At 42.1% G+C, this 25,515-nt stretch overlaps 2 protein-coding genes and 1 pseudogene across 3 annotated transcripts; 1 reads left to right on the forward strand and 2 right to left on the reverse strand.

The window, feature by feature from the left end:
* On the reverse strand, positions 1-3,617 carry LOC130707242 (mitochondrial ornithine transporter 2-like; annotated as a pseudogene).
* On the forward strand, positions 1,951-25,235 carry LOC130707240 (protocadherin gamma-A1-like). Of its 2 annotated transcripts, none has more exons than XM_057540594.1 (4): positions 1,951-1,987; positions 14,682-14,770; positions 17,903-18,153; positions 19,225-25,235. In XM_057540594.1, exon 4 carries the CDS (start codon positions 21,977-21,979, stop codon positions 24,410-24,412), a length of 2,436 nt encoding a protein of 811 aa, XP_057396577.1. In that variant the 5' UTR covers positions 1,951-1,987; positions 14,682-14,770; positions 17,903-18,153; positions 19,225-21,976; the 3' UTR covers positions 24,413-25,235. The 2 variants fall into 2 exon arrangements, with proteins under 2 accessions (XP_057396577.1, XP_057396576.1); XM_057540593.1 differs by lacking the exon at positions 1,951-1,987 and adding an exon at positions 8,625-9,106.
* LOC130707241 (transcription initiation factor TFIID subunit 7) lies at positions 6,269-8,596 on the reverse strand. Its single transcript, XM_057540596.1, has one exon. It carries the CDS (start codon positions 7,850-7,852, stop codon positions 6,803-6,805), a length of 1,050 nt encoding a protein of 349 aa, XP_057396579.1. The 5' UTR covers positions 7,853-8,596; the 3' UTR covers positions 6,269-6,802.
* Positions 25,236-25,515: the final 280 nt, after the last annotated feature.

Here is a 25,515-nt window from a genome sequence, read left to right on the forward strand (position 1 = left end):
ATACAACTATATTTAGCTTTTCAGATTAGGTACATACGGCCACCCACTCACCCTGTATTATCTCACCAAACACAAGAGCAGCAACTTTTCTATTTCAATACAATTATGGGCAGAAATTATATGATATAAAGTAGAGGTTCTTCCATAAAGGTTAAGATTTAGCATATAAGCAGGGAAGACAAAAGCAAAGTTCCCATGAAGTCAAAAATAATACCACACTGGTCCAGTGCTCCATGAAACTCTGAGTTAAATTATAGTCCTCAAAGGCGTGTACTTGGATCCAGATTCACCAAGACACTTCAGTGTGCTTCAAACTGGCTCATCATCATCTTCCTGCTGTATTCATAAGCCAAAAATAGTGCCGCATTGGCAGGGAACGCTCGAATCAAAGTAGCTTTCAGACCAGAATATAAAGCTGCTACTCCTTCGTTTTTCACAACACTTAAAAAGAGTTCTGATAAATCCTGCCTGTTTTCCAAACATGGAAAGAACCTGAATTCTGGATTTGATACAATCCACTGGGTATATGACAAGCCAAAGGCAAATTCCAGCAATTCCACCGCTTAACATCAAGGGGACAGGGCCTAGTTCATCTTTTGATCCATCCGAGGCAAAAAACGATCGGCTCAGTTCATAGCCACCGAAGAAGAAGAAATAGCCTGGTACTACTTGAAATAGAGTGCTCGTGAGTCCGTGGTAGAAGCCCAAGGGGCCATCCTTTCTAAGGATACTCTTCACGACGGACCAAACTGTATTATGGCTTTTTGCTATCCTCCCTGACATCTCCAGTTCGTGCATGGTCTGCAGCCGGCACTTCACGAGCTCAGTGGGGCACAGGGCCAGCGCGGCAAACGCAGAGGCGACGGAACCGGCGGCCGCAGTCTGCAGATCATTCAGCTTCGCCTGCTTGTCCAATCCAACCACTTTCCTCACGAATTGTTGGCAGAAGCCGTAGCACAAGAAGAGGACTGAGTTCTCGGCGACGTAGGCCATCAGCGCTGGCCCGGTCCCTTTGTAGAAGCCCTGCAAGCCCACCTGGGAGTACGTCTTCAGGCCACAGTCGGCGAGGCCCTTGTACAGGCCAGGGAACGTCTGCATCTTCACCTTCATTGTGTCGAAGGGCTGCCCGGTCAGGACGCATGCTGTGCCCCCAAGGGCCCCCGCGGTGAGGTCGATGGCGGCTTGGATGGCAGGATTGGATTTCATGTTCGCCCACTCTCTGCTGGTCTCCGAGGAAGGGAACTCTCTGGAGCTTAGGAGGGCGTCCCGTGTCCCGCCTGCTCTTGGCTCTCTCTGCGGGGCGGGAGAAGCCGCTTAACTCCACACTAGGCCGCGGGCCGCCCTCCCCACGCACTGCAATAACCCCCGGCCCGCGGGCCCGCGCGCACCTCTCCTGGCACCCTGCAGCCGCCGCGTCTGCGCCCTAAACCCGTCAGCCGCCCGCCCGCTCGCTCCGCGCCGCCCGGCCGTCCCAGCGCCTGCGGGCCCCGGGGCAGACTAGAGAAACACTTCTAATGAATCTCAATACAGCAATAGAAAGCTGTCCGATAAATTCCTGCGATTACGGCCAGAAACTCTAGGCGCTGCTGCGGCGGAGGAAGACATGCCTTCCTGTTCGGCTAGAGACCCCCGCCTCCCAACTCCCGGCAAAACAAAATGGGAGGTGCTTGATCGCGCCTGGGGTCAAAGGGTCAATCTACAGAGACAAAGGTTTAAAATAGGGAAAATGAACAAACACTTGGGGGGTTTTACCTGACAATCGGTGGCTCCTTCGGATCAGAAAACCCTTAATCGTCTCCGGAGAGGAATGGCGGCTCCACAAAGGTGCGGGCCGCCGCGCCTCTCCAGGTGTCGCTCTTTGCTCGCCGAGGGTACGCCGGGGGAGGCCGGAGGCGGGCAGATCCCCTATTTCGTGGTAACATCGCCGGGGATCCTGGCCTGAAGCCCTGCGAGCTGGTGGGACGCAGGGCCCTCGTTACTTCTAGAGGTAAGTCAAGGCCTTGTACAATCGCTTTGGAAAACATTTATATACAGCTTAAAAACTTGATATAAAAGACCTGTGTGGCTCTAGCGCTCTGTGCGTGCTAAGTCTCGGGGTTCTTGCCGAGGAGCCATGCAGCTTTATGCAGCAGAAGTTCTGGATATAACTGACTACAGGCCTAGTAGGCAAGATGCAGTTTGGGGCATCAGTGAGGGTACCGCTGTCAGGACACACTTATCCTCCCAGATGCTTATAATCCCAGCGTTGGAACGAATTCTCTTAAAGTTTACATTTTAAGCCCTAGGCGGTATTTTACTTTGGGGGTAAAAACAAAATGGTGGAGGGGGCAGAAAGTATGCTAAAATGATTCTTTCATTTAGAAAGCTTTCCTTGTCTGATTCTTTGGCTATCAGTTAATATTTAAAAGTGAGGCACCTAAAAGCAGATTGTGCATGGATACGGTTTGTCAACAGGTAGACTTCATTGTAGTAAATAGTGACTTGGCCTTTTCTTTGGAGAGTGCCCAAATGTATCTGGATTTCTTTTCTCTGGTACCACATGGTTTCTTCAGAGAATAATCTTCCAATCTTGACTGTGTGTGTGTCTGTGTGTGTTTGCGGGGGAGGGGGGGTGCGGGTGGTGTTTACCTTGGGTACTGATTTAATGACACCAAGTGGGAGAAGAGGGTTGACATCCTGCAGTCAGAAAACAGACTTTCACACAATTCCCTTGTTCAATGCTATGGACCCCCAGCCTCCATCTGTGCCTTCTTTGGTTCAATTTACCCAGAAAATAAACTTTCTGTCTGTGGGATGGGTAAGGAAAAGTCATCTGGCTTGAGTGAGATAGGGCTCCTGGACATCCAACAGCTCTGAGCACAGATTTTATCTTACTATTTTCTTTGGCTGTGCCACATGGCATGCAGGATCTGAGTTCCCAGACCAGGGATGGAACCTGTGCCCCCTGCAGTGGAAGCCCAGAGTCCTAACCACTGGACTGCCAGGGAAGTCCCTGAACACAGACATTAATGAATCCTGTTTCTAGCCTCACACCTTCCCTCTTCCTTGGAAACTGCCTGCAAAAACTGAGCCTCAGTGTCTATATCAAGTGGGTTTGTTTCTCCTTGGTATACCTCCTTGCAGACATTTAGCATGTAACTTTCTGTGATCTCTGAATTAATTTATCGTTTCTTCATCTGCTTTGGCCTTCTGAAAACATTGACATCTCTCATCCACTGTTGTCTGATCTCCTATTTTCCTTGCCCTTGGGGGTTACTATGTTATATTAGCAGGCTATTTGACAGAGAAAAGAGATTCATGAGAACAAGGTGCCATTTTAAACTAGAAAAAAAAATTTTTACTTTTTTAAATTTAAATTTTTTAAATGTCGTATCACATTTGATGGTTTTTTAAAAATAAAATTTATTTACTTACTTTTGGCTGCATTGGGTCTTTGTTGCTACGCTCGGGCTTTCTGTCGTTGCGGCAAGCGGGGGCTACTCTTTGCTGCGGTGCACGGGCTTCTCATTGTGCTGGCTTCTGTTTTGGCAGAGCATGGGCTCTAGGTGCACGGGCTTCAGTAGTTGTGGCACACGGGCTTAGTTGCTCCACAGCATGTGGGATCTTCCCGGACCAGGGCTCGAACCTGTGTCCCCTGCATTGGCAGGTGGATTCTTAACCACTGCACCACCAGGGAAGTCCCTCACATTTGAGGGTTTTTAAAAAATGTTTTGGTATTTTAAAACTGTCAATTAATTACCTATGGTTCATTGTTTATTTTTTTTTTGCTACTTTATTTATTTATTTATTTATTTATTTATTTATTTATTTATTTATTTGGCTGCGCTGGGTCTTCAGTTCGTGCGAGGGCTTTCTCCGGTTACGGCAAGTGGGGGCCACTCTTCATCGCGGTGCGGGGACCGCTCTTCATCGCGGTGCGCGGGCCTTTCACTATCGCGGCCCCTCCCGTTGCGGGGCACAGGCTCCAGACGCGCAGGCTCAGTAGTTGTGGCTCACGGGCCCAGCCGCTCCACGGCATGTGGGATCTTCCCAGACCAGGGCCCGAACCCGTGTCCCCCGCACTAGCAGGCAGACCCTCAACCACTGCGCCACCAGGGAAGCCCCCATTGTTTATTTTTTAAAAGCACATACTGAGTTTTTACGAACACAAGAGATGCAGGATACTACAATAAATCATCAAATGCTTTTGCATTAAATTCATATATGTATATGTTTTGGAGAAACCAAGTTAGTAATCAGCACCAGGGATCATGAGGGCATTAATAGGGAAATGGTCTGTAACTTCACTGAATTATCAGACATAGTTGTGCAATAATACACAGATCTCAAGTTCCATGAAATATATTTAAACAGCTGGACTTGGAGCACATGTACTCCCACGCATACATGGAAAATAATAGCAAAGGAACTTCCAAATTTTCAGTGAAGACCACCACCCTTAACAAGATGCACACCCACATCACACGTTCCCTAGCAATCAGATTGAGTAGCCAGATAGGATTACCAGAGAAAGTAAGGTTTGAGCTGAGGGCTGAGTAACAAAAAGCTAGCCATGAGAGTATCTGGAGACTGTTCCAGGAAAAGGGAAATGTAAGTGTAATATAAGTAAAGCTCTGTAGTGTGAAAGAGCTGGGCATTTGAAATACAGAAAGAAGGCCAATATACCTGCTGTGTGGTAAGCAGTCTTCCTAGTCTGTGTTTTCACACAATTCTTACTAGGTAATAAAAGTTTAAGCAAAGTTCAAGACAGTCCTTCAGAGACATGATTTGTCACAATTTATCCAAATTTTTTTGTCTCTAACATTTGATCTACAAATTCAAAATGTCAGGCTTTATGACATTTAGATGTGAACATAAAGATCCCATTTACCTAATCTATAGAAATAATGCAAAACAGAGGCCACACTGACATGCTTATTGCAGCATTCTGTGTAATAGCAAATTTCAAATGGAACAACCTAAGTGACCGGCAATCGGGGAGTGAATAAAATTAAGAATTTGTAAAATTTCTGCACTGCTTAAAATTTTCAGTGAGTTTTTTCTTATAATATTTTAAAACACTAATTAAAAAAATTCAACTTCCATTCATGAACTCAGAAATATTGAAAACCGTAGCCCAACTATACGTCACATTCATCAGGCAAGGGAGCTGTGAGAAAAGTGAGTCTTCTTTGGTAACTCTGGATTTACATGAAGGGAAATGGATCCCAATCTTCTTCAGTTAAGTTTTTCTCTTTTGAAGCTGACATAACAGATAATTACTCTTCATTATGGAGGTTTTAATATTTATGCAAAACCAAGCTGTAAATGAATCAAATAAAAAACAAAGCTACAGTAGTAAACGGACTCAGTTTGCTTATGCTGTGGATGTACTTGAAGCAAACTTTGTTTCTGCTGTAATTTATAAACTTTGATTTAGAGTGATTCTTTAATTTGAAATCAGTCAACCCCATTTAAAGCAGCTGTTTCTTCACACACTTTTCTACCATTTCAATCAGTCTTTAATTCAAATTTTTAATCCCTGTATGTTCAGACCCTAGTAAATAGGCAATAATAGTTTGCTTTTATTCTAGGAATTGTTCTAAGTCCTTATATGTATCAACTCAATAGCCAACAACTCAAGGGCCCTGAGGTAGGTAATATTATCACCTCCATTTTAGAGATGAGGAAACTGAAACCAACAGATTAATTTACTTGCCCTAGATCAATCTCAACTAGGTCACTGAACTAGGATACAAACCCAGGCACCACATCTCCTGACCTTGTGATTTTAATCTCTTTACTCTTCTTTAGTTAAGTTTACAGTGACTAACAAGGCAAAGTACCTAATCTCAGTGAATTTACAGTCTAGTGAGGACACGAGCAACAGGTAACTTAAGACTTTGGTATGATAGATGCATAATAGTATTTATCCCAATAGACTATTATAGAGAAAGAGTAGTAATTAAACTCCTTGAAAAAAATGTAAATAAGCTCAAGATTGAAAATAGTGAGAGAATGTGGTGAGATCAAGCTGAAAAAAAAGAGTTTAGGATAGTTTAAGAACGTTATTTCCTGACCTCCAAATGGAGCAGGTGGATTGGAAACATAATGCAAAGATGACATTTCCCCATTTCTTTGCCTCTGCTGTTCCTCTTTTTCTTAAATTCTAACACAACTGCTTCTTTTCCTACAAAACAGAATCCAATTGGTCAGTCCATTAAACCCCAAAAAGAAACCACTTCAGAAGAGGATCTTATACCCACTACCCCTAAAAGAGCAAGACACATTATAAGGTGAAAATTACTTGCTTTTATTTGTTAAAACAACTTTATGAAATGATTTGCAATGCAAAATGTGGAAAACTGCTTTGAATAACTGGGAAAATAGCTACAGCATGGCAAAACATATGTAAACAAACTTCACTGCCACCAGACTAGACTCTACTAATTTATCTCAGATGGCATCACAGAGTAGCAATGGCAGCTTCTGGTAAATGGAGAAACAGCAGCAAAGTCCTGCAGTGAAGCTGTGATAAATTACTAAACTGAACTGTTCACTCCGCTAATCCTACAACTTCCCTACATTTATCTGTCTATACATTCCTACTTCCTACAGGACAAACACCCACCAAAGTGGTTCGAAAAGACAAATGAGATAGAAATTCACAATTATATTTGTCTACAAGACAAATCCAATAGAAGGCAGTGGAGGAAATTGGGAACTACTGCAAAGTTTTACTATCTAGTCCAGGTGATGAAAACAAAGTTTTCCTTTCAAGGCTGACCACTGTCAGGAATGAAATTAAGTATCAAAACTCTCTTCACTTCTCTAGGAGTGATTCTAGCTCTTCTTGCAAAGAGCTGAGCTGCTCCTTTTCTCGGTCTTCCTTTTGTTTCAGTTCATCCAGCACAGCCTGAAATCTGTTCTTGAGAGCCAGGTTTTCCACTTTCATGATGAGATCCTCCTGTCGCTTTGCCCTGTCCTGGGTCTCCTGGAGCTTGCCTTTCATGTTATCAATCTGTTTCTGAATTCCCATAACCAGCTGATTAGTTCCCTCGTTTTCTTGGTGTTGTTCATCTGATTCATTTAGCTTGTCCTGTAGCTGCCTTTCCAGATCTTCCTCAGTGTCAATGATGTTTATATCTTCTTCATCTTGATGCTGTGTCTCATCTTCATCTTCACTGCTGCTGCTGAGATCATTGAATATCTCCCGAAGCTCATCATGTTCTAATGAGTCATGGCCCTGCCTGTGGCCAGACATTCCTGGGGAAGCGATATCAAGGCCTTGATTTTCTGTTTCTTTTGTTTCATCTTCAGCAATTATTTCCCAACGGGTACTGACAGCTTCAGCATCTGTGCTCAGCAACCGCTTTACTTCTTTTTCCACATCTGGAGACTCAATATACTTCTTCTTTGCTGTCTTACGGAACCTTCTCTTTCTGACATTTTTTAGAGGCAGAGTAATTCCATGGTTCCATATAAACTTTTTCTCTTTGTCCTTATCCTTTTTCTTGCTTGCTTTGGGATCAGCAGAGGCAACTGGTTCCTCAACAGGAGGATAGAGATCACCATCAACTGTAGAGACAAGCATCTGACAGACATCAGCTGTCTTGTAAAAGGTTTTTTTATCAATGGTTTTCAAACTTTCCGTAACACATGGCAGATCTACCAATTTTGACGCCAGTGGGACCCGGTCCACTCTGACAATTCCATGACGCCCATCAGGGTGTAACTCAATTGACAGTCTGTCCTTCAGGTTGACATGACCAGACTGTACCGCCCGCCTCACAGTAGAGGCATACTCCGGAGGTAGGCGTAAGATAAACTGGCTCTCTAGTTCGTGAGGAGCATCATCTTTGCTCTTACTCATCTTTATTTCTTTGTGACTCACTTTTTCTCTAATAACCACTTGTTGCACTAAAAAATTTCAGCTATTTCAACAGAAAGTCCAGTTCTTTATAAATTGAAGTCTTTAATTACGAAGAGTTCTAGGTAGAACAGCAACTAAGCGTCTATTCTGAATTAAGCCCCAAGTCTTTCTAAATATGCTGTGACAATACCAGTCGTTACTGACACATTGCCTTACTCAGGTCCATTTAAATCTATTAGCTGCAATACCAAGTTCCAACCTCTAGATGCCGCTGCAGGACAACGCAGGGAAAGCAAATGGCGGCTCCTACGGAACGGTTTTCGGCACAGAAAGTAAGGCTCAGCAGATACTCCCAATCCACAAACTCTCCCGGAACAAAGATACGCAAAAAGCGGGGCGTAGTGAGCTCTCTTCGCCTCGGGTACTTACAATCCAGTGACGGTTATAAGTCCAGTTTGTCCGGACAGGCGCGAGCGGAAAAGGAAGCCACTCAGAGCAAGGTGGCCGGGAGCCGAGCGTCTCCTTCCGAATTCCTTTGTTCTTCCCGGCACTTGGCAAAGCGATCCGCTGATTATCGGTGAAATGGCTCAGGACGGGCAACGCGAAATCTCGCCAAGAACCGCAGCTCCGAACGCCAGATTCTGCAACTCCGCAGCTCAGCGGGCCTCCGTCCGTTGCTGCAGACCTAGCCGAGAAAAAACAGGTACGTCACCACCCAGGACGCGAAGCTGCTGTGAGTCGCAACACCCCTCGGGCGGAAGTGCGGGCTGCCCCAGCGCGCGCAGGCGCAATGCGCGATTACGCTATCCGGCGGGTCTTGTCGTCTCGCGAGAACTTGGCCTTCACGGGATGAAGACTATGTTTCGTAAAGAGCTGTTGGTTTAAGAGTATTTAGAGAAAACGGTTCTAAGAAGGACATAGATTCTCCCGCCCGCCTCCGCTAAGCCAGGGCTTTTACCGGATCGCTGTGGGGCCGGATACCTCCTAGGCTTCCGGGTGATTGCCGGAGATAGGGCGTCCGTGCGGAAATGGTGTTTGTTTCTGGAAACATCTCGGCATCTCCACAGGCTATATTCAATCTGGAGCCGATAAAAGAATTCATAACTAACCATACCGTGGATTTTAAAGTACCCAAGTCAGTGGAGTGAGGACATGCAGCCCACTATAATTCTGTGTTTGTTGATTATGAAGATGTCCGTAGGAGGCCCATGACTCGGTCTGTTTCGGGTTTGAAGACCCCCTGAGGGAACAAGGGTGATTCCTCTTTTTTTATTTTATTTTATTTAATTTATTTTTTTATATAGCAGGTTCTTATTAGTCATCCATTTTATACATGTTAGTGTATACATGTCAATCCCAATCTCCCAGTTCATCCCCGCCCCCGCCACTTCCCCCACTTGGTGTCCATACGTTTGTCCTTTGCATCTGTGTCTCAATTTCTGCCCTGCAAACCGGTTCATCTGTACCATTTTTCTAGGTTCCACATATATGCGTTAATGTATGATATTTGTTTTTCTCTTTCTGACTTCACTCTGTGTGAGTCTCTAGATCCATCCACGTCTCTACAGATGACCCAATTTCGTTCCTTTTTATGGCTGAGTAGTGATTCCTCTTTTTAATGTGTTTGACGTAGATATAAATGTAAACAGAGAAGGTAGTGTTCTTCTGGAGGCCCATGTTCATTTAGGACAGTTGCCTGAAAGACGAATAGTCTGATTAAAGTAGAATATAATTGAAGGATTACTTCCTTCTACTCATTTGCCAGTAATTTTTAAATTAGTTTGGAATTTTAAAAAATCCACCTCTACTGTTTGGATAACTTTTCTGCTTGCCTCTTCTTTAGGTGGTCAGGTATTCTTCAACATGTATTTATAGTGCTTCAGTCTAACTGTGTAACAGTTTCCACTTACTCCTATTCATTTCCATTTATTTATTAATAGGATCAGTTTGGTAGATTATCAAGGTCCTTAAAATTTCAATTTCTGTTCTCTAAAATATCAACACCTGCATCTAAGTTTTAGAGAATTCACTTAAAATGTGATTAACATTTAGAAAATTCACTTTATTTCTTTATGTACTTATTGTCTCCCTCACCTAAGATTGGAAGCTCCATGATAGTCAGGAGTCTAATATCGTGTTCATCCGGTCCCAGTGCCTAGTATCAAAACGTGTGAGATAAAAAATATTGGCTAATTGAATGAAACAATTGATCCATCCAGAAAGAACATAAATATAATCTAAATCCTATAATAATTTGTCAGAGAAAACACATTGTATGTCACCTTAAAATGAGATAGAGCCACTTTATATATACATTTCCTCTCCAGTCACGGACCGTGCCAATTGTTATGAGGCCAGAGGTTTGCAAATAGCGTGTGTGAATGTGACCCCTTTGGTTTCGTCAACTGTGCTACTGTGTATCATGGGGTGGAATTTAAATGGTTTGGCACCAGTTTGGTTTTTAAAGGAGATTTTTTTTTTAAATTTTATAGCTACTTTATTTATTTATTCATTTATTTATTTATTTATTTATTTGGCTCTGTTGGGTCTTCGGTTCGTGCGAGGGCTTTCTCTGGTTACGGCAAGTGGGGGCCACTCTTCATCGCGGTGCGGGGACCGCTCTTCATCGCGGTGCGCGGGCCTTTCACTATCGCGGCCCCTCCCGTTGCGGGGCACAGGCTCCAGACGCGCAGGCTCAGTAGTTGTGGCTCACGGGCCCAGCTGCTCCGTGGCATGTGGGATCTTCCCAGACCAGGGCTCGAACCCGTGTCCCCTGCATTAGCAGGCAGATTCTCAACCACTGCGCCACCAGGGAAGCCCACCAGTTTGGTTTTTTATGTTAAGTTTGAAGGAAAATTATGCTCTTCTACATAACTGTACTTTAGTTCTTTGTTCTGTAATGTGTTGAAGAATATTAGCTGATGTATATATAATTTCCAGGATGATCTATTTCCTCTTTTTGAAGAAATTTTTCCAATGTGCTTGTCCCTTAATTGTACCTGATTTTACTTACTTCATAGATGTGAGTTTAGCATGCTAGCCTTTGCATAATGCTTTATTTAACCCTATAAAATGTGAGGCCATGCTTATACATGAAAATAATCCAAATATTGCTTTGCATTTTAATTGCCTATGAGCTTTATGATGCTCAAATATCTTTGTCACAGAAAATAACTTGAGATAAATTCTGGGCAATTCAGATTTGCCAAAATTAGGGTGTATTTTAGTTATTAAACCTTGAAATGGAAGGTTGTCAGAGAGATAATTAAAAGGATCAACTGAAGTTTCCCCTAAAGTATGTACCTCCTTCAATCCTGAAACATATTTTCTGTTTTTGAGTTTAATACATTTTCTGAATGCTATTTTTTGAGGGGTAGTTACATTGATCCTACAGCTAAGGGCACTGCCACATCACCATTACCTTAATGTCTATTGATAAATCCAGTTATTGTTGTTGTTGTTGTTTTGACTGGGGAACTGAATTTTTAAGTTTGTTTAATTTTTTTAACACCTTTACTGGAGTATAATTGCTTTACAATGGTGTATTAGTTTCTGCTTTATAACAAAGTGAATCAGCTATACATATACATATATCCCCATATCTCCTTCCTCTTGCCTCTCCCTCCCACCCTCCCTATCCCACCCCTCTAGGTGGTCACAAAGCACTGAGCTGATTTCCCTGTGCTATGCGGCTGCTTCCCACTATCTGTTTTACATTTGGTAGTGTATATATGTCCATGCCGCTCTCTCACTTCGTCCCAGCTTACCCTTCCCCCTCCCTGTGTCCTCAAGTCCATTCTCTATGTCTGCGTCTTTATTCCTGTCCTGCCCCTAGGTTCTTCAGAACCTTTTTTTTTTTTTTAGATTCCATATATATGTGTTAGCATACAGTGTTTATTTTTCTCTTTCTGACTTACTTCACTCTGTATGACAGTCTCTAGGTCTATCCAACTCACTACAAATAACTCAATTTCGTTTCTTTTTATGGCTGAGTAATATTCCATTGTATATATGTGCCACATCTTTATCCGTTCATCTGTTGATGGACACTTAGGTTGCTTCTATGTCCTGGCTATTATAAATAGAGCTGCAATGAACATTGTGGTACATGACTCTTTGAATTATGGTTTTCTCAGGGTATATGCCCAGTAGTGGGATTGCTGGGTTGTATGGTATTTCTATTTTTAGCTTTTTAAGAAAACGCCACACTGTTCCCCATAGTGGCTGTATCAATTTACATTCCCACCAACGATGCAAGAGGGTTCCCTTTTCTCTACACCGTCTCCAGCATTTATTGTTTGTAGACTTTTTGATGATGGCCATTCTGACTGGTGTGAGGTGATACCTCATTGTAGTTTTGATTTGCATTTCTCTAATGATTAGTGATGTTGAGCATCCTTTCATGTGTTTATTGGCTATCTGTATATCTTCTTTGGAGAAATGTCTATTTAGGTCTTCTGCCCATTTTTGGATTGGGTTGTTTGTTTTTTTGATATTGAGCTGCATGAGCTGCTTGTAAATTTTGGAGATTAATCCTTTGTCAGTTGCTTCATTTGCAAATATTTTCTCCCATTCTGAGGGTTGTCTTTTCATCTTGTTTTTGTTTTCCTTTGCTGTGCAAAAGCTTTTAAGTTTCATTAGGTCCCATTTGTTTATTTTTGTTTCTATTTCCATTTCTCTAGGAGGTGGGTCAAAAAGGATCTTGCTGTGATTTATGTCATAGAGTGTTCTGCCTATGTTTTCCTCTAAGAGTTTGATAGTGTCTGGCCTTACATTTAGGTCTTCAATCCATTTTGAGTTTATTTTTGTGTATGGTGTTAGGGAGTGTTCTAATTTCATTCTTTTACATGTGGCTGTCCAGTTTTCCCAGCACCACTTATTGAAGAGGCTGTCTTTTCTCCATTGTATATTCTTGCCTCCTTTATCAAAAATAAGGTGACCATATGTGCATGGGTTTATCTCTGGGCTTTCTATCCTGTTCCATTGATCTATATTTCTGTTTTTGTGCCAGTACCATATTGTCTTGATTACTGTAGCTTTGTAGTATAGTCTGAAGTCTGGGAGCCTGATTCCTCCAGCTCCGTTTTTCTTTCTCAAGATTGTTTTGGCTATTCAGGGTCTTTTGTGTTTCCATACAAACTGTGAATTTTTTTGTTCTAGTTCTGTGAAAAATGCCATTGGTAGTTTGATAGGGATTGCACTGAATCTGTAGATTGCTTTGGGTAGTATAGTCATTTTCACAATGTTGATTCTTCCTATCCAAGAACGTGGTATATCTCTCCATCTGTTTGTATCATCTTTAATTTCTCTCATCAGTGTCTCATAGTTTTCTGCATATAGGTCTTTTGTCTCTGTAGATAGGTTTATTCCTAGGTATTTTATTCTTTTTGTTGCAATGGTTTTGTTGCAAATGGGAGTGTTTCCTTAATTTCTCTTTCAGATTTTTCATCATTAGTGTATAGGAATGCAAGAGATTTCTGTGCACTAATTTTGTATCCTGCTACTTTACCAAGTTCATTGATTAGCTCTAGTAGTTTTCTGGTAGCATCTTTAGTATTCTCTATGCATAGTATCATGTCATCTGCAAACAGTGACAGCTTTACTTTTTCTTTTCTGATTTGTATTCCTTTTATTTCTTTTTTTTTTCTCTGATTGATGTGGCTAAAACTTCCAAAACTATGTTGAATAATAGTGGTGAGAGTGGACAACCTTGTCTTGTTCCTGATCTTAGTGGAAATGGTTTCAGTTTTTCACCATTGAGAACGATTTTGGCCGTGGGTTTGTCATGTATGGCCTTTATTATGTTGCGGTAAGTTCCCTCTATACCTACTTTCTGGAGGGTTTTTATCATAAGTGGGTGTTGAATTTTGTCAAATGTTGTTTTTTTAAATCAAATCCACTTGATATATAGAAACACTCTGAGTTGATAAAAGAATTACACTCCTGTGGTTGTTCCATAGAATATCTGTGATACTGGTGAACCAAAGATTTGGGGGAACAATAAATTCCCCAGTGTGGTAATAAGCCTCAAAGGGCTTCCTACCTATGATAAAGGAGTATCACAATCGGGCTAATGCTGTATGATTGAAAATTCCCTTTAATAAACTTTCAAGTTCCTTATACTGTGGAGGTTAAAAAAAATGTGAGAGATGGGAGAAGCCTTGTTTATATTTTGGAGATTGAAAATTATAGGAGTGAGGAAATAGCAAATACCCCCCAAAATACACTTATATACTGTTGCAGCAGTATATAATCAGTAAAAAGCAGGTTAACTAAATTGTAGCAGTCTCTTGTATCAAATAGAATGCTTTCGATAGAAAAAAAGACCAATCTAATTTACACTGGTTTAAACAATAAGAAAATGTGTTATCTCAAAAACCAGGTAGTCTAGAGCAGCTCTGTCCAATAGAAATATAATGTGAGCCACAGGTGAAAGTCACATATGTATGTTAAATTATCTAGTAGCCATATTAAAATGCAAAAGGAAACACGTGAAATTAATTTCAATGACATTTTATTTAACCTAATTACCAAAATATTGCTCAACATATAATCAATGTATAAAATATTAACAATATTTTACATTCTTATTTTGTACTGAATCTTCAAAATCAAGTGTTTATTTTACACCTAAAGCACATCTCAATTTGGACTAGCCACATTTCAAGTGCCCAGTGGCCACATGTGGCAGGTGATTACTCTATCGGACAGTGCAGTTCTAGAAGTCTGGCTGCCTCTAGGCAGGATTGAATTATAGTCTGGCACAAATTGTTTAACTCTTGCTAATTTTGGATAATGAACATTTATTTATACTTTATTATTCTTTCAGCTTTACCCTCACCTCCTTGTAAATTTCCAAAGTCTGTGGTCATAAGAAACCTGCCAGCAGTAACTGGGGAACTTCCTTCCTTGTCCATGGTAAGTTCAGAGAGTGGCTCTTCCCAACCAAAATCTGTCTTTCACTGTGATTGGACCAACTTAGACTATATACCTATCCCTGGCTCAATAATAGTCACCAGCGGAATACCCTAAGCCTGTGATTTTCAAAATGGTGGGGAGGAGGAGACATTTGGTGATGTCTGGAGACATTTTGATTGTTGCACCTGTGGGATCTCGTGGCGTCTCATGGGTGCTGCTAAATATCCTATAATGCACAGAACATCCCCCCCCAACAAAGTTATCTGACTCAAAATAGTACCAGGGTTGAGAAACCTTGCCCTAAGCTTATTTTTTAATTATTAATTGTTTTAAGCCACATTTCTAACTAAACACTGGCAAGAGGAATGAGATCACCAATATTGGTTTAGACCTATCAGAACTACTACAGCTATGAGTAGGTTCAGCTGCCCTTAGGTGCACAGATGGTGGACCTCTAAACTGAAAACGAAGTGTTAGAAGAGAGGAAAGAACAAGGGCAACTGTCATAATTTATCTGGGCTGCTGTGTCAAAATATCATAAACTGAGTGCCTTATAAGCACCTGAAATTTATTTCTAAGATCTGGAAGCTGAGAAGTCTGAGATAAAAGCACTGGCAGCTTTGGTGTCTGGTGAGGGCAGGCTTCCTGGTTCATAGGTGGCAGTCTTTTTTGCTGTAACCTCACATGGTGGAAGGGGTGGAGGAGTTCTCTGCGGCCTATTTTACAGGGGCACTAATGCCATTCATGAGCACTCCAACCTCATGACCTAATCACCTCCCCAAAGCCCTGCCTCTAAATACCATCACATTGATTAGGTTTCAACATGTGAAATTTGGGGTGGGGGGGACATAAATATTCAGTCTATAGAGGTAATCAGTGGTATCCATGAAAGAGCTGATTATTGGGAGGATTATAATAGTATATATGTAATTCCAAAAAAGATACAAATGCCCGATAAGTACATGAGAAGATGCTCAACATTACTAATCATTAGGGAAATGCAAATAAAAACAACAGTGAGATACCACCTCATGCCCATTAGGATGACGGCTATTAAAAAAACAGGAAATAATAAATATTGACAAAGATGTGGAATAATGAAATCCTTGTGCACTGTTGGTGGGAATATAAAATGGTACAGCCACTGTGGAAAACAGTCAGTGGTTCCTCAAAACATTAAAAATTGAATTACTATATGATCCATCAATTCCAATTCTGTGTATATACCCTAAAGAATTGAAAGCAGGGTCTCTAAAAGATGTTTATTCACCCTTGTTCATACCAGCATTATTCATAATAGCTAAAAGTTAGATGCACCCCAGGTGTCCATCAACCAATGAATGCATAAGCAAAATGTGGTATGTGTACCTACAATAGAATATTATTCAGCTTTGAAAAGGAAGGAAATTCTTTTTTAAAATTGAAGTATAATTGACTTACAACACTATGTTAGTTCCAGGTGCACAGCACAGTCATTCGATATTTCTGTACATTACAAAATAAGCACCCTCACCGTAAGTCTAGTTGCCATCTGTCACCATACAAAGTTACTACAATTTTATTGACTATACTGTATTCCCCATGCTGTACATTTCATCCCTGTGACTGACTCATTTATTTTGTAACTGGAAGTTTGTACCTCTTAATATTCCTCACCTATTTCACTCATCCCCTCACCCCTCTCCCTTCTGACAGCCACCTGTTTGTTCTTTGTATCTGTGAATCTCTTTCTGTTTTGTTATGTTTATTTGTTTTGCTTTTTCAGATTCCACATATAAGTGAAATCATGTGGTATTTGCCTTTTTCTGTTTGACTTACTTCACTTAACATTATACCCTCTAGGTCCATCCATGTTGTTGCAAATGGCAAGATTTTGTTCTTTTTTATGGCTTTGTATATGTACCACATCTTATTTATCCATTCATTTATTGATGGACACTTAGGTTGCTTTCATATCTTGGCTATTGTAAATGGTGCTGCAGTGAACATAGGGGTGATTACATCTTTCTGAATTAGTGTTTTCATTTTTTTCAGAAACATACCCAGAAGTGGAATTGCTGGATCATGTGGTAGTTCTATTTTTAATTTTTTGAGGAACCTCCATACTCTTTTAAAAAGGAAGGAAAATCTGACATATGCTGCAACATGGATGAACCTTGAGGATATTATGCTATGTAAAATAAGCCAGTCACACACACACACAAAAGACAAATACCATATGATTCCACTTATATGAGGTATTTAGAGTAGTCAAAATCATAGAGAGAGCAAGTAGAATGGTGTTTGCCAGGGGCTGGAGAGAAGGGAGAATGAGGAGTTTAATGGGTATACGTATACGTATAGGTATACCTATGGGTATAGGTTTCAGTTTTATAAGATAAAAAGAGTTCTGGAGATGGATGGTTGTGATGGTTGCATGACATTATGAATGTATTTAATACTACTGAACTGTACACTTAAAATGGTTAAGTTGGTAAATTTTATGTTATGTGTAAAATTGTAATTAAATAATGCAATTACTGATACTTGAAAATTTTTGTCAGTATTTTCTACCTTTTATAGTGCAAGTTTCTTTTATATTGTAGAATATACAGTGAGAATTTCCTTTTCTAATGTAAAATTCTTTTTACAGTGGGTAATTTCTTGAGTAAAAAAATGTTTAAGAAAAAGAAGCTTCAAGTGTTCTTCAAAAGGAAATGTCAAGAGGGAAATTGTGTAAGAATTTTTATTTTAAGCTGATGTGAATTTTAATAAATTAAAACGTTTGATTTAAATTTTGTGGAAAGACCATTTTATTAATATTTTGTCAAAAAGAAATAGTGACTTGTAGCCTTTATACTGAACCAACTGGTATTGTAAAAATAAGTCCCGGAAATAAAGCAAATACAGTCTCTTGTGAGGACTTTCAGAAATAACATGTGGTAGCTATCCTCCTGGACCTCTGGGTGCCGCTGTTGGCCAATCCGTGGCTTAGAGTGAAACAAAGGAACCCACTGGCGGTTTTGACGCAGCGATGTATGCACACTTTAGAGAAACACACCAGGAGCAGACTCTGCACGCCATCTCTCCCGCAATCTGCTTCAAATATCTGGGTCAGGAAGGTCTGAGAGAGCTGCTTCCTTTTCTTTCCAGCGCACCTTGGTAATCCGAGGAGCCACTGTAGCGAAGTGCATTCGGTCCTACGAAGCCGCATCGTGAAGAGAGAGAAATCTCCCCACAGGGAAGACGCGGGAGTGCAGGAAGCGCTGTTTCCTTTTCTGATGTCTTTGTTCAGCCTAGTGAACTGCGCAGCAGTTATGCTGAGAGATTCCGGAAGAGACAGCCAAGGATTTAAAAGTGGGGAATCTCGCCAAAGATCTACATGTCGGTGACAAGAACCATGGGTGAGTGCTGAGAAGCCTCTCTTTACCGCCAGCAAAGAGAGCAGGAAGGAACAAATGACAGGATAGAAGTAGCCAATAGGCCAAAGGAAGTCCCTAGGCCCCTTGAATCTGAAACTTTCACTGGAAATCCTATAAATGTTTTTTATATAAAGTATTTATCCTGTATATAAATAACATATGGCTTTGAGCACAGCCATTTTGTTTTGAAAATTCTGGAAAACATCTTAATAAGAGCAAAGTTTACTCCTAAACTGCAGTAGATATGGATGCTGCAAGTAATTCTCTACAAGTTTAGCAGATTAATTTCAGTTAACCATCTCCCTCACTGCCAAAAGTAAAAGAGAACACTGGGGCAGTAAGTACTCTGGTTATTTATTGGAGAAATCTGGACCAGAGTAGCAGAGCTGCCACCACTTAGTGGTGGGGAGGAGGCTCAGGGCAAGATGCAGGTAGGTCTTGGATGCCAAAGCCAGTCCTCCCATACTGAGCTACAAAGTGTACAGTAGAGTCTGCCTGCCAGAGAACCTCCTTGTCTGCATTCTTCAGGTGATCCCTGCTGACCTAGGTGACACTCTTAAGGTAGAGTTCTACACTTTCCACACAGTCTCACAGGGCATACACAGTATATTCAATAACGACAGCACCATCTTTGATTTTGAAGAGTGACTGTTATATCACAGCTTAGAAGAGAAGACTGGAGACAGTTAAGGGCACTTTTCACAATCCTGGTTGAAATGCAGGTTGAGAACTATGATGCAGTGCAGGTGACTTTCAGCTGAGTGTTTAGTCCTATTAGAGATAAGAAGTGTGGTTGCTCTAATCAAAACAACAGGACTCAGATTTCTTGAAGAGAAAAGTGAAAGATATTGTAGAGAGTAATAAACACATAGCCAAACAATTCACAACAAAGAATTACTATGTAATTCTTTGTAAGCTACTGACAGAAAGGATTCTAAACTGGGAGCAGATTCGGAATCATGAGGTAACAAAGACAAGCTGTCCCTCTCCTCCAGTGTAAGCATTAGCCTGCATATAACCCACATCAACAAAAATGCTCTAATTTTCCAACAGGTCTACTGTATGGTCCAGGAGATTGGGAACACTCACCCAGAGCCTCCATTGCACACTTTAGTGCTTCCAACTGAAACTTGGTGCCCTAAGTGCCTCCTATTTTTCCTGACCAGTGACCTGGGTGCTGTTGTCTGACGTGTCACTGAGTGCAGAGCACAGTGGTGTTCACTGCAGCCTACCTTTGAGCTGACTCTGTGGCCTGCAACCAGGGCTCTGTGTCAGCCTGAGCTTGCCTGTAATGGTGTACTACCACTGCAAAAACTCACAGAAGACGTGCTACGCTGGGAGTTGCACCTGGAAGTCATACGCCTCTTCAATGGGGCATCACACACTGCAGTTCGACTACCTGGTCGCCAAGGTGGACGCTGACTGGGGCGCAACACCTGACTGTCCTATCAGGTGTCCTAATCTGACTCTTCAACCTGAGGATGCATAAGAGCAAGATGCCCACTGGGGCACTGCAGATGACAGAGACACTGTTCTCTGGGGCTTGCTGGTCACCAGGCTCAATGACAATATTCATCATGCTGCAGCTAGTCTTTGCAGGAGTTGTGGACGGACCTCAGTGACCACGCAGCACCTACTGCCAGAGCTACAGCTTTACCTGGTCATGGTCTTTTCGCCTTGATCTCCATGTTCTTCTTCCTAGCAGTGACTCTGGCCATAGCCTCGTGCCTGCAGTGCTCCTCCAGCCCTGCTTTCAGCCTGGTCCAAGCCTGGACTTGGAGTTGCTCCCACTTCAGCAAGAGAGATTTGCCCTATTCCTACAGTCAATATGTGACTTCAGATATTGCAAAGTCTTAATTTCTTCAAGTTAACTCAGAAACGTCTTTCAACTAGATAGTTTCTGTAGTACCAGCAGTGAAGCCTTAAATATTACATTGGATTCAAATGTATTCGTGTGAGTTTTAACACTTTTATTTCATAAATATCATCCTACTGTAAGCAGTCCTGCTTATTTTTTGTTGTCTTTAGGGGTGTGGGAGAGCTCTACAAGTTTACTTGCTAGTTTCTATGTATATTTTGATTTGTTTCATTAGCCCAGAAAATTCCTTTGGGCAAAACTTTGTGCCTATTAATGTATGTTCTGAAAAATTATGTTTCTGGCTAAAGAGTTCTTTCCTCGAAATATTGAAGGAGGTTCACTGCATCTTTAAGTTTCTGCTCTTGGGCTCCATTATATTTGTCTTTGAGAAGCTGGGAAACTGTAGATTTGGTTGTGTAAGAACATAGAGTCTCTCTCCAAGAACTATTCTGGCCTTTGATTGTTTCCTTTCATCATTTTCCAGAGCCTTCTCAGTCATGGTGTCCATGGGTTGGCTGCCAATATTTGGCCCAATTTGTTCCTAAAAATGTCAGCGTCTGGAATGCAGAGATCATTCTTCCCTAACTTCTGTGTAAGGATAAATAAATCACACTAAGCCCAAGACACTTTAGTTAGTAACCTTTTACTAATTTTGCAATGAGTAAAACAAGGAAGGCAATACAGTTTTAAAATCTTGCTGTTTTAGAAAACCAACTTCTTTTGGAGAAAATATTAAGTGTGGATGTAGGAGAATACATATTATCCTAATATAGACTATCTAAAAATAAAGATGTGGCCTTTTTATTTTCAATTTTGAAAAATATCACTACCTCTTGTGTCTCTTAAATTTAGTCTAAATTAGATACTCATGTGACATTTTTCCAATGAAATTCCAAGAGCCCAGTGGGTTTTTTGTTGTTTGTTTGTTTGTTTGTTTTGGCCATGTGGCGTGGCACGTGGGATCTTAGTTCCCTGACCAGGGATCAAACTGCTGCCCCCTGCAGTGGGAGCATGGAGTCTTAACCACTGGACGGCCAGGGAAGTCCAAGCCCAGTGTTATTTTATTCAAAATATATTACTTGCAGCTGAGTTGAAGGTCTTTTAAAAGCCCATATTAAAGGTCTTTTTAAATCCACATAATACCTAGATGCTTCAGTAAAAGAGGAAAAATAAGGATGGAATAAAATATGTCCTTCAAAATTCCAAGGTTTCTGCTAAATATTCAGAGTGCAATGGATAGGAAATGGGATAGTCCAATTTTTTAAAGTCTTGCTTACACTCTAAAAGTTTAGTTTTCCTTTCAGTTTTTTTCATCCTCCAGTCAAAGGGCAGTTGCTCTTCTATATGGCCTGTGAAATTATCAAGTGGTCAAGATGTACTACAGAAGAAGTGGAGGGATGATTTGTCCCCTTTGTGATACTTCCTGACTAGCAAACGGAAAGCAGATAGGTTGGGAATACTACTGGAATATCCAGGATAGCTTGGATTCTACTGTATGTTACAATTAAGCAATATGTAGATGTAATTAATTAAGTGAACATAGCAATTTCTCCTTTTCATAGTTATAATGTATAATGCTTAACTATTTCCTTGACAATAAACTAAGACTTAAGGAAAGGTTGATCAGGTTAATGAGAAGAGAAAGTTCAAGTATTATCTAGGAGTGCAGTAACTCTTTAGGACTCTGGGTGCCGCTGTTCACCAGTCTGGGAGATAAAGGCAGCGCACGCGCGCGCGCACACACAAACACACCGAGGGGGAAAAAAACTTCTTAGAACCTCCATCACTGCCAGATTGAAAACAGACTTCTGAGGCTGCCCAGATCCTAACTTCAGGACCCCTTTCTGCTCTGAATTCTCCTGAAAATTCGGTTAATTTAGACTCAGAAGAGCAGAGAAACAATACTGTTGGTGCCAGACTGGGAGAAAACTACGAAGCAAGAGAGCAATGACGATTCGAGTGAAGGTGCTCGGCTGCCGCAGGCTGGTCTTGCTGTTCCTTTTTCTGGGGCTGTTGTTGGAAGCCCAGGCTGGGAAGATCCGCTACTCGGTGCCAGAAGAGACAGACAAAGTTTTCTTTGTGGGCAACATTGCCAAAGACCTGGGACTACAACCCCAGGAGCTGGCGGAGCGGGGAGTCCGCATCGTTTCCAGAGGTAGGACTCAGCTTTTTGCTCTGAACCCGCGAAGCGGCAGCTTGGTCACCGCAGGCAGGATAGATCGGGAGGAGCTCTGCGCTCAGAGCCTGCAGTGTCTGGTGAGTTTTAATGTCTTGGTAGAGGATAAAATGAAGCTTTTCCCTGTTGAAGTGGAAATAATTGATATTAATGACAACACTCCCCAATTCCAGTTAGAGGAAGTAGAATTTAAAATGAATGAAATAACCACTCCAGGTACCAGGATCCCTCTACCTTCTGGGCAAGACCTTGATGTGGGTGTGAATTCGCTCCAGATGTACCAGCTCAGCTCCAACCCTCATTTCTCCCTGGATGTGCAACAGGGATCTGATGGGTCCCAACAGCCAGAGATGGTGCTGCAGAGTCCCCTAGATAGGGAAGAAGACGCTGTCCACCGCCTCCTCCTCACCGCTTTTGATGGGGGCAACCCAGTCCGTTCAGGAACCCTCCGAATTCGAGTTCAGGTGGTGGATGCAAATGACAATGCTCCAGCGTTTACTCAAGCACGGTACCACACGAGTGTCCCTGAGAACGTGCCGCTGGGCACTCGGCTGCTCACGGTAAGAGCCACGGACCCAGATGAGGGAGCCAATGGGGAAGTAACATATTCGTTTCATAATATAGACCACAAAGTGGCACAAATATTTCACTTGGATTCTTACACAGGAGAAATATCAAATAAAGAACCTCTGGATTTCGAAGAATACACAATTTATCCAATGGAAATTCAAGCTCAGGATGGTTCAAGCCTCATGGCCAGAGCTAAGGTGCTGGTCAAAGTTCTGGACATAAATGATAATGCCCCAGAGGTGACCATCACCTCTGTCACCACTGCAGTCCCAGAAAACTTTCCTCCTGGGGCCATAATTGCTCTTATCAGTGTGTACGACCAGGACTCTGGAGACAATGGTCACACTACGTGTTCCATTTCTGGAAATCTACCCTTTAAATTAGAAAAGTTAGATGATAATTATTACCGTTTAGTGACAGAAAGAAGAATGGACAGAGAACTTACCTCCCAGTACAACATCACAGTAACAGCAGCAGATCAGGGAACTCCGACTCTATCTACCGAAACACACATTTCACTGCAAGTGACAGATATCAATGACAACTCCCCTGTCTTCCTGCAGGACTCCTACTCCACCTACATTCCAGAAAACAACCCCAGAGGTGTCTCCATTTTCTCTGTGACTGCCCACGATGCTGACAGCAATGAGAATGCACGAGTCACTTATTCCCTGGTGGAGGACACCATCCAGGCGGTACCTCTATCCTCCTTTGTCTCCATCAACTCAGACACTGGAGTCCTGTATGCGTTGCGATCCTTCGACTATGAGCAGTTCCGGGACCTGCGACTAAGAGTGATGGCTCGTGACAGCGGGGACCCGCCGCTCAGCAGCAACGTGTCACTGGGCATATTCGTGCTGGACCAGAATGACAACACACCTCAGATTCTGTACCCCGCCCTCCCCACTGACGGTTCCATCGGTGTGGAGCTGGCACCCCGCTCTGCAGAGCCCGGATACCTGGTGACCAAGGTGGTGGCTGTGGACAGAGACTCGAGCCAGAACGCCTGGCTGGCCTACCGCCTGCTCAAGGCCAGCGAGCCAGCGCTTTTCTCGGTGGGGCTGCACACGGGCGAGGTGCGCACAGCGCGGGCTGTGATGGATAGAGACGCGCTCAAGCAGAGCCTGGTGGTGGCGGTCGAGGACCACGGCCAGCCCCCTCTCTCTGCCACAGTTACTCTCACAGTGGCGATGGCTGACAGCATCCCAGATGTGCTGGCCGACTTGGGCAGCATGGAACCCTCCACCAACCTGGACAACTCCAGCCTCACGCTGTACCTGGTGGTGGCGGTGGCCGCGGTCTCCTGCGTCTTCCTCGCCTTTGTCATTGTGCTTCTGGCGCTCAGACTGTGGCGCTGGCATAGGACGCGTGTGCTCCAGGCTTCAGGAGGAGGATTAGCGGGCGTGCCCGTCTCTCACTTTGTGGGCGTGGACGGGGTGCGGGCTTTCCTGCAGACCTATTCCCACGAGGTCTCGCTCACTGCGGACTCGCGGGGGAGTCACGTGATCTTCCCGCAGCCCAACTACGCGGACACGCTCGTCAGCCAGGAGAGCCGTGAGAAAAAGGATTTTCTATCAGCACCCCAGTCTTTACTTGAAGATAGAAAGCAAACATTTTCTCAGGTAAACTTTGTGTAGTAAATTTATCTAGGTAAAAATAATTTCTGAGTTTACTTACTTGCTTTCGTTCTTTACTACTAACAGTTCTCTATTTCCCATATATCATTGTAGCTTTCTATTTACAAATCCTGGGAAATCATTAAATGTTTATATCCGAGTATATTTATCATTGTTTTTTCATTGAAAAGGAGATTGTAATTAATCATAATGTAGGTGGTTGGGATAAAGAGTTGTGGAAAGAGCACTGCATTAGAAACAAGGAGATTTGGCTTCTAAAGTTTTCTTGCTTGCTTCTGGCCAAATAATTTTATTTTTCTGGCTTTACCATTCTCTTATCTAGCAAGGATTGGGTTTGACTAGAAAAGGTCCACCAATATTAATGTGACTAATACTGTTTTCAAATATCCTTAAGTTATAAACATCTCCTAATTTATCCTTAAATTTAATGTCGATGTCATCTGTCGGGGTGCTGTTTTATTTGGGGACATTTGAAAAGGTAAAGATTGTCTAAAGTAGTATTTTTAAGTTGTGTTAATATAAAATTATGGAAATCTAGGTAAGCTGCAAATTTAAACTCTCTTAGCCCTTTGTTTAGTCATTTATTTTGATATGTTTTATGCATGCTCAAGAATACATCAACTGTTTTAAGTAACTTATGAAATTAAGTAATAAAATGAATGACAGAAAATTTTCTGTGCAACTTGAGAAATAGTTTGAAGCCTCCTGATTTGTATATTATGCCTGTAATGTAAACAACTAACAAAAATCAAGTATATATTCCATTTTAATGTGTGTAAGCTCTTCACAAGAAATGCATCATAGGGGAGTAAACCTATGCTTTGATATACTTACTCTGCTCCAATAAATTAAAGATACACGTATAAAATAAAAAAGAAGAAAGCAGAAGCATAGTCAGGCACAAATAAAAGATAAATGGCTAAACGGACCGAAGATGGGACAGAAAGCGGTGAGCCAGTCTAAAACTAAAGTGGGAATTCTAGTCTTTGACTTAGATGAGATTGTTCAAGCAGTGTAATAGGGACAAAAGGGCTTCGGGCTAAACAAGGGACCTGAGCCAGGCTTACTGCTTGAATCCAAAATAAGCAGTTAGGCCCCTTGAC

The sequence above is a fragment of the Balaenoptera acutorostrata genome, chromosome 2, assembly GCF_949987535.1.
Source record: "Balaenoptera acutorostrata chromosome 2, mBalAcu1.1, whole genome shotgun sequence".
In the NCBI taxonomy this organism is placed as follows: Eukaryota; Metazoa; Chordata; class Mammalia; order Artiodactyla; family Balaenopteridae; genus Balaenoptera; species Balaenoptera acutorostrata.

Excerpts from the sequence above, each read along its gene's own strand:
- LOC130707241 (XM_057540596.1), bottom strand. The coding sequence starts at position 7,852 with ATGAGTAAGAGCAAAGATGATGCTCCTCACGAACTAGAGAGCCAGTTT.
- LOC130707240 (XM_057540594.1), top strand. The coding sequence starts at position 21,977 with ATGACGATTCGAGTGAAGGTGCTCGGCTGCCGCAGGCTGGTCTTGCTG.